Source organism: Anolis carolinensis, chromosome 5 (genome assembly GCF_035594765.1).
Source record: "Anolis carolinensis isolate JA03-04 chromosome 5, rAnoCar3.1.pri, whole genome shotgun sequence".
Lineage (NCBI taxonomy): Eukaryota > Metazoa > Chordata > Lepidosauria > Squamata > Dactyloidae > Anolis > Anolis carolinensis.
In genome coordinates this window covers 17,412,803-17,427,347 of record NC_085845.1, presented here as the reverse complement: position 1 = coordinate 17,427,347, position 14,545 = coordinate 17,412,803, and the positions used below count along the sequence as shown (strand labels likewise).

The 14,545-nt window shown below is 39.2% G+C and overlaps 1 protein-coding gene across 6 annotated transcripts in view; it reads left to right on the top strand.

The window, feature by feature from the left end:
- Positions 1–14,545, top strand: part of mapk10 (mitogen-activated protein kinase 10) — a 236,720-nt gene that overhangs the window by 205,385 nt on the left and 16,790 nt on the right. For all 6 annotated transcript variants that reach the window (XM_062981826.1, XM_008111016.2, XM_062981825.1 and 3 more), the window contains exons 12-13: positions 11,862–11,925; positions 13,282–13,359. In XM_062981826.1, the coding sequence (XP_062837896.1) occupies positions 11,862–11,925; positions 13,282–13,359 (142 nt within the window). The remainder of the gene's footprint in view (positions 1–11,861; positions 11,926–13,281; positions 13,360–14,545) is intronic.

The window sequence follows — 14,545 nt, the reverse complement described above, 5'->3', positions numbered from 1 at the left end:
CATGAAACAAAAATGCATTTAATATTTACACTTGGAACCCATCTCCAAGATTTCTCATTATGTTAGTACGTATATACAACTAAAGGTATTCCAAAATCCCACAAAATACCCAAAATCCAACATATGTTTAGTACCAGGCATTTCAGATAAAAATATTTATTCTCACATATATTTATGAAGTCATTTCCAACTCTTTGATTCTATGAGCCAAAAGTTCAGCCCTTGAACATTTGACCAATTTATAAACTGGTTCCCATTCCTGCAGCTGAACCTTGCCTGACATGTCCCTCTGCCCCCAAACAACCTATTTTGAATTGTTCTCCAATTCCTGCATTCCAGACGGCTTCCAATGAACCTACAAACAAGCTGAAATGTGAAAATCCTCTGAGTCCGCAAACTACTAGCTGGTTTATGTAGCCATTTTCAATTGTTTTTCCTCCAGGCAAACCACATCCCAAGGGATGCAATTACTCAGAGTAGCATACAGTGTAAACCAACAGCAAACGGGTGCTTTTTATATCAATAGCCACCCGAATTATGGAAATTACTGTAAGCCTGCAGCAGAAAAACACTGTGCTACAATTGTGTGGCTTGGAATGAATGTTTAGACATATTCCAGTGTTGTCAAAGATTTTTTCTGGAGACATTGAACTCCCATCTCTCCTGTCTCCTCTGCTGACCTGTTAGCTGATCCCAAGCTATTCCTCTGAGAAAAAGAAATTCCAAGTTGCCCATAATTAGAAAAGTAATAGAAAATGAAATTGCCAATACTGTACTGCGCTTATACAACTCCATAGTGTGCTGTGCCCACATCTGTAATACTATGTATGCTTATGATTAGAACATATAGAAAATAATACAGTGTACAAGTTTGGAGCTATTGACATTATAAAACTACAGTAGAGTCTCATTTATCCAACATAAACGGGCCGGCAGAATGTTGGATAAGCGAATATGTTGGATAATAAGGAGAGATTAAGGAAAAGCCTATTAAACATCAAATTAGGTTATGATTTTACAAATTAAGCACCATAACATCATGTTATACAACAAGTTTGACAGAAAAAGTAGTTCAATACGCAGTTATGTTATGTAGTAATTACTGTATTTACAAATTTAGCACCAAAATATCATGATGTATTGAAAACATTGACTACAAAAAATGTGTTGGATAATCCAGAACGTTGGATAAGCGATTGTTGGATAAGTGAGTCTCTACTGTATTATTCCACTAACTGACATGGTTCCCTCCTATGGAATCCTGGGATTTGTAGTTTGATGACCCAAGCGGTTTCTGGCTGAGATTTCTAAATGCCCCCCTGAATTGACAATCACAAGATTATAGGGATTATATTTATTTAACTCCTAAAAATGGTCTAAAATGTATAAAGTTTCTTCTAATAATTATTGAAAATGTCAAGATAAGCCTAAAATAATTATGTGATTTCATGTGTGGTGGACTTGTGAGAGTGGAAAGATATTTTGGGTTGGGATACATTGTGCAGTGGAGAAAATTTTGAATATATAGCTGCAGATGAAACCAAATTTTGATTTACTGGGGCTATTATTAGATTATCAACATGAAACAAAATATGGAAGAATTTTATAATATTTAACTATGGGCACAAGACTGCTCCATGAACAAAAGTAAAAAGATACAGCAATCCTACCAATAGATGATTGGTTGTTGAAGGACTACACCTTAGTAGAAATCAACAAGTTGATAACTTTGATTAAGGATAATACAACAGAGCAATTTAAGCAAGATTGGCAACCTGTTGTTACATATTTAAGGGATCATTGGAGTAGGTCATTGGTTATAGAATTTGAATAATAATGTAAAAGTAGATATAAGCTTATGTTACTTAGTTTGAAGAAAAATAGTATGGCTATAAAGTTTGTATTGGAGAAAATAGGTTAAGACAACAGATATTACCATCATCTGGATGGTTGTAAGATGAACCTTGTTTTTCCCCCTTTCTCATTTCTTTTATGTCCCCCTCCCCAGTATTATTTAGTAGTTGACATGGGTTAGTGTAGGTTGTAGTTAATATGTATTATCACATATGGGTGTTTTATATAGAAAAAGGTTGTTGTGTGTCATATATATATATATATATATATATATATATATATATATATATATATATCTTACCAAGACAACCCCATGGTAGGGATGCCATACCTTGGAAACAATTTGAAGACACACAACGGCAAATATGTGATCAGAAATATTCAGTGACTATACAATGTCTACCCAAATGTTTTTTGGAAATATAATTGCAAACGAGACATGTAGCACTTCACTGAAGGCATTTACACATGCTGTTTCATCTCCATTTTGTAGTTTACAAAAGGAGCTTCTGTTCAGCATTCGATTACACGGCTATATATCTCAACTATGCAAAGAGCGGATGTTACTCTTTTTGTAAAATCAGTGAGTGACAGATGTGTGTTGAATAAAACTGTTGCTTGCAACTAGTTATTCAAATGATCTAGCTCACTTTTCTTCGTGATTTTTTTCCATGAGTAGCTCCAGTGTGTGTGTGTTTTCTAGCAAGATGAATAGTTTATGCAAATATCTATGAATAATATCTGTATGACTTCCAACTGATTGGCCTAGTCATTTTAGGTCACATGATATTGCATCTGTTAATGGATCAGAGGAATCTGGTGTTTATTAGAAGATTCTTGTATTTGGTTGAGCTGCTAGAGAAGACTACAAAGCTATGTAACACTTCTTGATCTTCCTTATAAATTAATAATTGTTATACCACCACTCCACCATTTATTTCTCCTTTAAAAAGCTTATGTGACATACACAACTCTCCTATTTGTCCTCACAATTGACTAAGAGACAAAAGATAAAGCCAAGATTATCCAGTTCATTTATGGCCCAACTGGATTTTCTATGCTCAAGAACTATCCCTTATGACTCAAGGTCTGGTTGGAGAACTTATTTAAAATATCTTCCTCCTCCACCCCCTGTCCCGTCTCTCTTACTCGTATTATCAGGAATCCACATCAAGTTTATGGTAGTCACATCACTATTTTTTGTGTATACACATAACTGCCAATTTTATAATACATACCTACTTGGGAGAAATCCCCATTTAACTCAGTTCTACTTAATAGTGTTCATATTATCTTTACATCTACTACAACCTCTGGTGGTACGAACATAAGGGTTTGTTTGGATTCTTTCTTGGCAAAATTTATTTGTGCCTGCCTTTGAGCATAGCCAACAGCACCTCCTATTCCCTGGTGATCTCCCTTCCAAGTATTAACCAGACGTGATCCTGCTTAGCTTCCTAAGATCTGGTACCTTCAGGTGATTTATATTGGCTGCCTCTTGGTATGCATTGTAGTAGAAGAAAAGCCAAAAGCATCAGATTTGTGGGGAAATCTTCGCAACCTATCTAAACACTAAAGTTGGGAACCAAGAGCCTTTAAAAATGCTCAATGTGTGTAGAATATGGTACACCTGGAAGTAATGATCCTATGTATCTTCCTGAGATTAATGTTGCTGATTATGCAAGTGAGGAAGAGGTAAGGTAGATGGTATGCCAGCCAGAAATCCAAGCCAGTTAAACTCTCATTTTTATAAGTCTATTAAAAGTTTATGATCTTTTCAGAGGCAACAGAGGAGCAGTAAAATTATGATGTCTCGTTCAAATGGCAAGGAGTGTAACGAGATTGGGAAATCGCAGAAGGAAAGCAAAGCTTCTTCCCTCCTACTGACAGATTTTAAAAGGCTAGGCTCTGCCAGTCTTCCTCTAAATGCCAAGCTGTGACCTGCTGCTAACTAGAGGGAATGTACATTATTGCTCAAAGAATGACGTGCTGTTCATTCACAATGAATGGAAGAACATTCTGGGGACTAGTGGTTACCCTGCAGAGCCTTTTGTAAGGAAACAGCCAAATGTCAGCTTGACTTTTTGACCTCCACAGGCTGGTCAACTATTGTTTTAGTGTGTAGGAGGAGACTGGCTTTTTGGCATCTATGGATGGAGTGTGGATATGTTCTGTGTTGTGATTGAATTGCTAGTATTTATTTGCTTAGTAGATCCTGTGCTATCATCAGAGAGCCCCTCATTTTTTTCAGACCACTCTGAGCTATTGGAACTAACCTTTAAAGTCCTAGACAGTTGGGGTCCAGGCTATTTGGCTGACCACATTCCCTTGTACGAACCTGCCCAGGCGCTGAGATCTTCATGAGAGGCCCTTCTCTTGGTTCCACCTCCATCTCAGGTTCAGTTGGTGGGAACAAGAGAGCGGGCCTTCACTCTCGGTAGTTATCCCTTGACTCTGGAACTCCCTGCCCAAGGAAGCCCCCTCCCTGCTGTCGTTCTGGTGACAGGTTAAAACCTTTTTTTTTATTCATGCAGGCTTTTAAAGAAGAAGGTTTCTAAAATCATCAGGGGCTGTTGTGATTTTATATGCTTTTAAAGATATTCAATACTGTTTTAATATTTGTATATTTGTATATTTTGTATTGCATTGCTTTAGTTATGAGCCTCTTTGAGTCTCTGTAGGGAGAGAAAAGTGGGATAAAAATAAACATAATGATAACAACAACAACAACAACAACAACTGGGGGTCGGGCTGTGGCACAGGCCTGGTGAGCAGCCTGCTGCAATAAATCACTCTGACCATGAGGTCATGAGTTCGAGGCCAGCCCGTGGCGAGGTGAGCACCCATCAATTAAAATTTTTAAAAAATAGCCTCTGCTTGTTGCTGACCTAGCAACCCGAAAGATAGTTGCATCTATCAAGTAGGAAATAAGGTACCACTTATAAAGTGAGGAGGCAAATTTAACTAATTTACGACGTTGGAATGAGGAAGTGCTGTCACAGTGGATGATGAAGCAGCTGCTCCCCCCTGTGGCCAGAATCGAACATCCCTTCAGGAGAAGGTTAAATTGCCTTTGCATCTGTCTGTCTCTGTCTCAGTTCTATGGGTATATGGGCATTGAATGTTTGCCCTATATGTATATAATGTGATCCGCCCTGAGTCCCCTTTGGGGTGAGAAGGGCGGAATATAAATACTGTAAATAAATAAATAAATAAATAAACTGTCAAGATTAATGGCATCAACCCAATATCTACCACTATGCCACTGCTTGAGTGTATTAGAAATCTTTGACTAAACTCTCACCTCTCAAATCTAAATCATTATTGGGTAGGTAGACCTTTGCTGGACAGGACAAACCTGTGAGAAATCATTATAGAAATATCTTGTGAGATTCCAGGAAAACCTGAACAAAATTGAAGTGCTTTCCTGCACTGCCATTTTACTCTACCGGTCTGCTGTTTAGAGGGATTGAGCAATGATGAGTGGTGGGTCTCATGTCCAATGGGTGCTGTATCTATTCCAGTTGTAGTTCTAATTTTAAGTAAGCAATTTGGGGTGCTGAATATATTTGGGTGGATAGGATACACCTTGGATAGCCCATTTAAAGTTTTCATTAAAACTTAAAACCTTACTTGGCATGGCTCACATTAACTCCTATTGTATATGGCCATCAATGAGTTACAATGAAATGGGATTTTCAATATTTTATTTTTACTTTTTTGTGTGTCTTACTGAGTTTTTGGTATTTTAGAATGATATTTTGGTTGTTAAGTCAATTAGGTTGTTATATTGTTGAATGTGTATTTTTTGATGTATTGTCTGTACGATTTTCCCCCCCGGCAATTGAATGTTTACCTTACATATTGGAAACCGCCCTGAGTCCCTTCAGGTAGATAGGGCGGTATACAAATAAAGATGATGATGATAATGATGATGATTATTATTATCATGTCGTCTGTTTTATTTGCAGTGAAATAAGGACAGCAAATTTTTGCTAGCTTGATTCACAGAGTCATAGAGTTGGAAGAGCCCCCTGTCATTCAGGAATACCTAATTAAAGCACTCCTGACAGATGACCATCCATCCTCTGTTTAAAATCCTCCACAGGCTACAAGATACCACACTCCAAAGCAGTGTATTCCACTGCTGAACAGCTCACATCATTAGGAAATTCTTCCTAACATTTAGATGAAACCTATGCATCTTACCATTTTGGTCACCTTCATCTGGACATGTTCCAGCTTGGCAATATGTTTGTGGAATTGTATTGCCCAGACCTGGTCCAGACTTCACCAGAACTGGGTCCAGTATTCCAGGTGAGACCTAACCAGCACAGAATAGGGTGGCAGTATTACTTCCCTGGATCTAGAGACTATATTCCTATTGATGCAGCATAAAATCACATAAACGTTTTGAGCTGCTGCTCCGCACTGTTGACTCATGTTCTGCTTGTGGTTTACTAAAACTTCTCATTCCCTTTCACATGTAGTGTGAAAACTATGTATCCCACACCCTGTATCTGTGCACTTCATTTTTTTTTTTGCCCAAGGAAAGAAGGGAAGCCCCTTATATTTCTATTTGTTGAAATGTATTTTGTTGATTCCAAGGCAGCATTACCTAAAAGACCCACAACATACCATTAGCCCCATACATTTCATACTTCCTAGATGGGCATGGCCAGGATCAAAGTGGTAAGAATTTTATGAACACATATTTCTATTAATGCAATTCTGTGGAAGGTTTATTCCTAGATTTAATTTTTTTCTGGACTGAAACAATCTCTGCAGATTGCGGGTGAAGGGAGTCGGTCAAGCCGGCAGCCAACACCATCTCAGGACATTTTGTTTCCTTGGCAACCACAACTATGGCTACCAGCATCTGTTTGGAGCTGAAAGGGGTAACCAAGTGCAGCAGCATCCAAGCACATGTCCATATGTAATGCTTCTATGAATTCCTTGCACATTTTTCATTTTGTTACAAAGCATTTACTAGAGTCTATGGGCTCCACTTTGGAACAGAATGTGTGAATACATGTATATGTTTCTGTGTGCAATTGTAATATGACATGACAGGAGTGAATCTCCTAGGCAAAATTGGTTCTTTGAATTAAGTGCTTGAGCCGAAAGCTTAATTTTCCATCATGTATGGACACATTTCAGCACAGCTTGGCACTTACCATTCTGGTGACAGAAACTTGTGAAAATAGAAAATAGGCCACTTCATATGCAGTAAAAACAAAACACAAGCGTCATTCCTAAACCTGATCGGTAGCTTAAAAATTAGCAAGACTCTGGCTTCAAATTTTAGTAGCTTGCACCATTTAAAACACAGCTCCTTTAAGCATGAACAGCATTACAGTAGTCTGCACATGCTAGAAGGCACCATCATATGTTGGGTACCAGCTGCTTAAATTGATTTTGGGAGGCAACGTCTTGTTATTTATTTTCAGCTGCCAGCTTGGGGAGGGAGGTGCTTCAGGGGAGTTGGAAACTTATCCTCTGCTTTCCTTTTTGTATCTTTGATGGTGATCACAGTGTCCCAGCTGATGGATCTTGAAGTAACGTTTGTCCAGGCGCATCCATCCTCCAGGCACCCATCTTTGCAACCCTAAAACGGACTGCCTAATGAAGCAGACAACTGCATCTGCCTTTGTGTAAATTTGCAGCCCTGTCCCCTTTGGGTTTTCCTTTCTCCCCCACCTCCTGCCCCTTGGCTTGCGCTCCCTGCTTTCCCCCTCATTAGCAAATGCAAGCTCTAGGTTTGGCAGAGCTGCTGAGTGACAGGCTGTCAGACGCACTAATCTGGATGACCCAGGTTCATCTCCCAGTTGTCAGGGGCTAAATTTATGCGTTCTGGTTGTTCGGCCGAGCAAGAAAGGTTGGCCGAGCAAGAAAGGTTTGCGGCACCAGGACCGGCAGGAGGGAGTTGCCCTCTGTCTGGGACTGTAAAGGCTTGCTCAGGCTTTACTAGAAGCCTCGGGATGGCCATCTGGGAGAGGCAAGCTGACTTGTTGAAAAGGATGGAGAAATGCTAATGTGGAAAGCCAAAGCTCTGGCTTTGGTAACAATACAAAAAAGCACTGTATTGCATAGGCTTTGCTAACCTGTGTTCATTTAGTTACTTTGCTGTGCATTTCCTATCAACCTCAGCAAATGTGGTTAGTGGAGAAGGATCATGGAAGCTGAAGTCTAAACTATCTGAAGGGGACTAGGTTGGGGAAATCTCTCTTGCAATGTATAGCAATGGTGTTCAAAATATGACCCATGGGGCTATTGTTGTTGCTCCAGTGCATGTCCTTAAAAAGTGTGGGAACCATTTTGTATAACATGGGATTTTTCTACTTCTGGAGTCCACTAGGAGCAGCAATTATGTGACAAAAATGTGTGGCTCCCCCTATCCCCAGAAAATTAAAATAAAAGATTGACATGGGCTTCTTGATTGATGAAGACATCAGGAGAAAATGCTGCTAAAACATAGCCATACAACCTGGAAACCACACAACACTCCAGTGATTCCAGCTTTGAAAACCTTGGACAATACAGAGTTTATTGTACTGGCAAAAATTAGGGCAGGGCATCTCTCACCTTTTGTTCAGATGTGTCCTGGGAAATATAAATATAACAAAAGCAGCAATGCCTTCCTACTTCCCTGGTCAGCTCAGAGTGACAGTGTAGTGTAGGTGCTACTGATCCAGTATGGATCTAGAAGGATCATCTCAGTCTCAAAATACACGTGCAGCTAATACAGGAAGTTTGGCCAATGGATCAAAAGGACTCAAACCGTCCATCTGGTGGTTTTCATTCATAGAAGTCTAGCCAATAATGATGCAGTTTGTGCAATTTGTGTAAAGGCTATTCTTGCAAACAAGAAAATTCTCATCAGTCCTGACAGAATGTATCTTGCTCTCACATGAGTAAAGAGAAAATATTTGTGGTTCTCATTCTTGCCACGAGAGCAACAAATACAAGGCACTGCGTTGCTTTTGTGAAGAGAGGAAGGGAAGGCGGCCGCTGTCTGGCTCTTTTCTAATAGGGATGTAATTAGCCTGGCTCTTCTCTTATAGAGATATAATTCTTTGCTAATTTCATCCTTAAAAGAACCAGTTAATGATTTTGTAAGTTTCCAAGACTTTCTCAAATAGGCAAGAACACTAGACAATTTTTCAAGGGGAATTTGTGGTTTAGGACTTCTATACAAATGTTGTACATGGTGTTTTACACAGAAAACATTTTCTGCATAGGAAATGACATTTTCCATACAGAAAATGATATTTCTGCACATAAAATACAATTTTTATGCAAAAACAACCATACAAGTTGTGTACAGAACCTCCTTGTAAAGGTATCCTAAAACTCCATAAACATATTTTTGACCATCTAAACATATTCTTTCTTACCCCATTCTCTGACTTATCTCTCTGATACTACAGCATTTCTCTTCTTTAATTTTATTTGCCTCCCCTCCTCTTTTATTTGACTTTAAATAAGAAATATTCCAATTCTATGGACAATAAGACATGTTGGTATGATAAAACATCCCACCTTCACTCTTTTTATCATTCCTTCCTTCTTTTCTTACCTCTTTTTGTCTTTTTTAATTGCCAAGTAACTTCAGTAGAGCCAGCATTACTGTATTTCTTACTACATATGCAAAGGTATCAGGAGGGAAAAGGGAAGGAAATAGGGCCATGTATTCTGTTGAGGGTAATAGAGATGCAACTGGGCTTGCGTTCAAGGGGAAGAAAGAGAGCAAAAGGGACCTTAAACTCCACAGCTTTACTAAGATTTATTTATTTATTTATTTATTTTTCAAACTTATATGCCGCCACTCCCCTAGGGCTCGGAACGGCTTACAAGAACCGGCTAAAATCAACAATTTAAAAAAACATCTTAAAAACATCTTTTAAAAAAACATCTTAAAAACATCCTAAAAGCACCTTTTAAAACATCAACAACAGAGCTCAAAAGCCTGTCTCAAAAGATGTCTTATGTTTGCTTAATCTGTGATGACATTCTTTCCGACCTAATCTTATATGGGGGCTTTCAACATCTTGGATGATTATTTTAATGTTCAAACTGTCCTACACACTTGGAGGCCACCAGATACCATTTGGTTCCCCTCCATTTTCCTGTCTTAGAGATGATTGAAATTAGTGTTGCTTGTATCCCTGCATTTGTAATTGCATTCTAGCAAGAGAAAGAAAAATACCATATACATTGAGGAAGCTGTAGGTAAAGTAAAGGTAAAAGTTTTCCCCTTGACATTAAGTCTAGTTGTGTCTGACTCTGGGGGTTGGTGCTCATCTCCATTTCTAAGCTGAAGAGCCATTGTTGTCTGTAGACACCTCCAAGGTCATGTGGCCAGCATGATTGCATGGAGCACCGTTACCTTCCTGCCGGTACCTATTGATCTAGTCACATTTGCATGTTTTCGAATTGTTAGGTTGGCAGAAACTGCCAACTTACCCCACTCTTCAGATTTGAACCACTGTTCAGCAAGTTCAGCAGCTCAGCAGTTTAACCTGCTGCAGCACTGGGGGCTCCTGAGGAAGCTGTAGCTGCCTTAAAACAAATGTTACCTATCTCTGTTGTTCCTTGAATCATTTCTCTCTAAAATCAACTGTTGTACTTGAAAAGAAACAATTGTTAACCAGAGCTTCATAATATTACAGGGATTTTTGACCAAACCTTTCAGAATTGTCCCTCCAGCACAGCCATTGGATCTGCAAGTTGCAGAGTCCGCTAGCAGATCCAATGGCTGTGCCCACGAGTAATAGGTTATTAAATTGGACCTTTGCCAAACTCCACTTGCAGATAGGGTTGTGTGTGTATGTTGCCACTTCAAGTGAACCTGACTCATGTAGATTTTCCCTTCATTGTGTGATGTGAAGTCCCTTTTCCTTGCACAAGATATTTCAAAATGTCTCCAGCAGACATTTAAAAGGCTATATTTGGCCTTTTCACGTCTTTTCTTTCCCTCATTGGGTTCTGAGCCGCAGACTTTCTAGTTGTCTTGAAAAATAGCTGTTCCATTGTGCTGACTCAAAACCTGTGAATGGTTCAGAAGCAGGTGGCAGTGGAATAGCCAGCACGACCATTCATTTGAAATCCCCTTTTATTCTGCCCTGCCCTGTATTCCAATGTTCCTTACAATACACAGGGCTCCCTGGTGGTACCTAATGTTTCCACATTGAGGTCTTTTAGTCTTGCATCAGAATATAGTCACCCAGTGTGGGAAATCAATTCATACATTTGAAAGTAAATTGTAGAGTTGTTTTGCTCTCTTCCCCATCTGCCTGTTCATGTATCTCAACCTTCCCCACCTAACACCCTCCCCCAAACAGTGTGGCCACACTTTTTGGCAATGATGCCATTTGAAAGTCAATAAATGCAGAGGCCACTGAACTGAAGAATGAAAGATGAAAACAGTCTCACTTCCCACTTGAAGTCACTCAAATGAAAGGTGAATATTCAGAGTGATGCCAGATGATGAGGTGTATTACCCCGAGCAAGCTAAAATGACTATAGTCTGAATGTGTGAATGTAGGAAAGATTTTCTAAATGCTTCAATTAATGCTGCAACATAGGACAAGACTGCTGAGGACTCAAAGGCCAAGAGACATGCGGATTCATCAAAAAGTTTGAAGGATTGAGAAGACTCCTAAAAATGTGGATATAAGTTATGGATATTTAATTTAGCTAGATTCCATTTCTGTCTATAATTTGAGAAGGAAAAACTTTGCTTTTTTATCCATATCTTATTTACAAACCCTGAATGTGGCATCAACGTAATGAAAGGTTTATGAGCCTGTTGTAATGACTTCATTCCCTTAGAGCTATCTCATATTTCAGAGCTGGATAGGTTGCTTTGCCGGAAATTGCTCACTTTTTTCATTTCCCTGCTGGTTTTGCATTTACATTCTCTTAGCCTTTTGCCTGGAATTAAGTGCATTTTATGCTCCCAATATAGCATAGGTTCTTTATCTCCTTTTGTTTTTACTCAACAGCCACCTCCACAGATATATGATAAGCAGCTGGATGAAAGAGAACACACAATCGAAGAGTGGAAAGGTAATCTCGCTTTTTCAAAATGTAGGTCCTGATTCGTGACATCAGGACTCTGGCCCTGTGTCAAGGCTGTGATTGGTGTGATGTTAAGGCGCTTGCTCAAAATGATGCAGAAAGTCACCCAAATATATGAAAATATACATAAATAGCCTATCCCACCCTACAGAATCATCTCAAAATGGTAACAGAAAATGGCATAATGTCATATCCTAGCTCCACAGGGTAACATTGAGATCTTTGGGCTTGTGGTGGTGGGTTATAAACCACAGAGAGGCTGGGGGGGGCAGCTCCTGTCTCCCATGTAGATGTCCACCCCTGCCTATATACGAGGGTTATCCAGAAAGTAGATTATGTTTTGGAATTTAAAATGAACGAAGTATAGGAGAAAACATATACCATATGCAGTTGAAAGCCACACCCAAATACCATTTCTCAACATAATTGCCGTTCAAATCTAGGCACTTATCATAGCGATGAATGAGCTTGGCAACTCTTTCCCCACAAAACTCTGCTGCTTGCGTCCTCAACCAGCCGGTCACCCCTTCCCACAGCTGTGCATCATTGCCAATACGCTGCGTTGAGGATGCAAGTGGCAGAGTTTTGTGGGGAAGGAGTTGCCAAGCTCATTCATCGCTATGATAAGTGTTTTTGGGTGTGACATTCAACTGCATATGGGCAAATGTTTTCTCCTATACTTTGTTTACTTTTAATTCCAAAACGTAATCTACTTCCTGGATGACTCTCGTATTTTGAGAAGAGGGAACATGAAACCAATTTTGCAGCATGGTGTTATCTGTTGGGTTTTTCGGCCACACTGTCCTCCATGACACTTTGTTTTATTTTTCTTCTCTCCAAATTTCCCAGCTTACCCCTCCTTTAGCATTGTATATCCACTAAACATGATCCATCTTCGTTGGCATATTTTAAGATTTTGTCTAAAGATTTTTAGAAACTAGTACTTTATTCCAAGCCTACTGATGTCTTCCTCTTGTGTGTGGATGGAACTGTAAATATGAAACTATAAAGATTAAGGCCAACACTACTATTCTTCCAAAATTTGAAATTGAGAGCATGAAACTCTTGTGTGAGGTTCTTCTCTCTGAAGACTTGAGGTGAACTTTATATATAGACCTGCCTCATGTTTCCTGACCATTTTTGATTTGGCAAGCGTACTAGGGAGATGCTCTCGAATGAGACCAAGGAACAAATCTTCTATCTTGTTTCCTCTCTTGGTGTTTTGTTATCAGTTTCCACTGACCACTATTACTATTTTGAAGCCCTAGAAACCCTAGTAAGTAGATAATGGGGGAGCTCAAGAATCTATTGCACCTTTATAATGAACTCCTTTGTCTCTTGCAGAATTAATCTACAAGGAAGTCATGAACTCTGAAGAAAAGACTAAAAATGGTGTAGTAAAAGGACAGCCTTCTCCCTCAGGTACTCAATCCCAGTGAATAACCGTACTGTGTCTGCTACAGGCTCAGTCTCCCAAAGATGGATTTGTCCCAATGTTTCTTAATCCACAGCTGAGTCATCAGCAGCAACTGTGTATCTTCTAACCAAATTCTCCTAAGAAAATCCTCTGATAGGTGCATCTTAGAGTTGACATTAGTTAAAAAGTCAACAAAGGAACAACAGGGGGTGAATACGTTCCATTGAATTAAAATTATTTTCTTTGGGGTAAGATAGGTGCATTGTAGGGTCTCCATTAGTCACACATGAGTTCAACACACACAACAAGATGATGTGCATACAATTAAAGTGCATTCAGAACTTTGTCTAAATAAGTGAGAGCAGAGTGAAGAGTGAACCCTTATACCACAGTGACTGGGAAAGAAGGACAAAGCAAACAAAGTAAATTTATAGAACTCTGAGAGAGTTTTGACAAACTGTGGAATCTATTGAAATAAGCCTTGCAAATAGTAGCAAGGTGCTGTTATTCTAGCTGAGCCCAGAAAAACCTGGAGTTGAACCCCTATCTCCTGCCTGGAGTCAAGCCATGAAGACTGACTCAGGACCAGCCTCTGATACTTTGCTACCTTAGCTGTGAATTTGTTTGGAAGATATTGAAGTTTTTAAGTAAAGGCAGAAGATCCCATCTGATCATGGAAAATAAGCAGGATCAGCTCTGGTTAGGACTTGGATTGGAGACTGCCAGCAAATACCAGGTGCTGGAGGCTATATTTTAGAGGAAGGAACGGGCAAAAGCATCTTCTTTCCTAAGAAACCACATAGAATCATAGAATAGTAGAGTTGGAAGAGACCTCATGGGCCATCCAGTCCAACATCTGAGTATTGCTTTTGTAAGAAAACCATATGAAATTTCTCAGCAGGCAAATTGAAGGTACACACACATCTTGATTACAGTTATAAAATAAAAGCAGTTCAACCAGTTCATATACAATTGAAAATGAGGGGGGAAAACCAGAATGTGCAGATTTGATTTAAGAGATTCCTGTGTCATTGTCTAGCACAACCTTTCCTGGAGGTAGAGCAGATATCAAAATAAATTATTGTTCAGAAGATAATTTGTCAAAAAGCTCAGGCTGCATTAGGTGATTTGTTTTTAATGATAGCATGGTATACCTGTATGCAGAAGTGATTTGCAAGGACTTAGGATTTT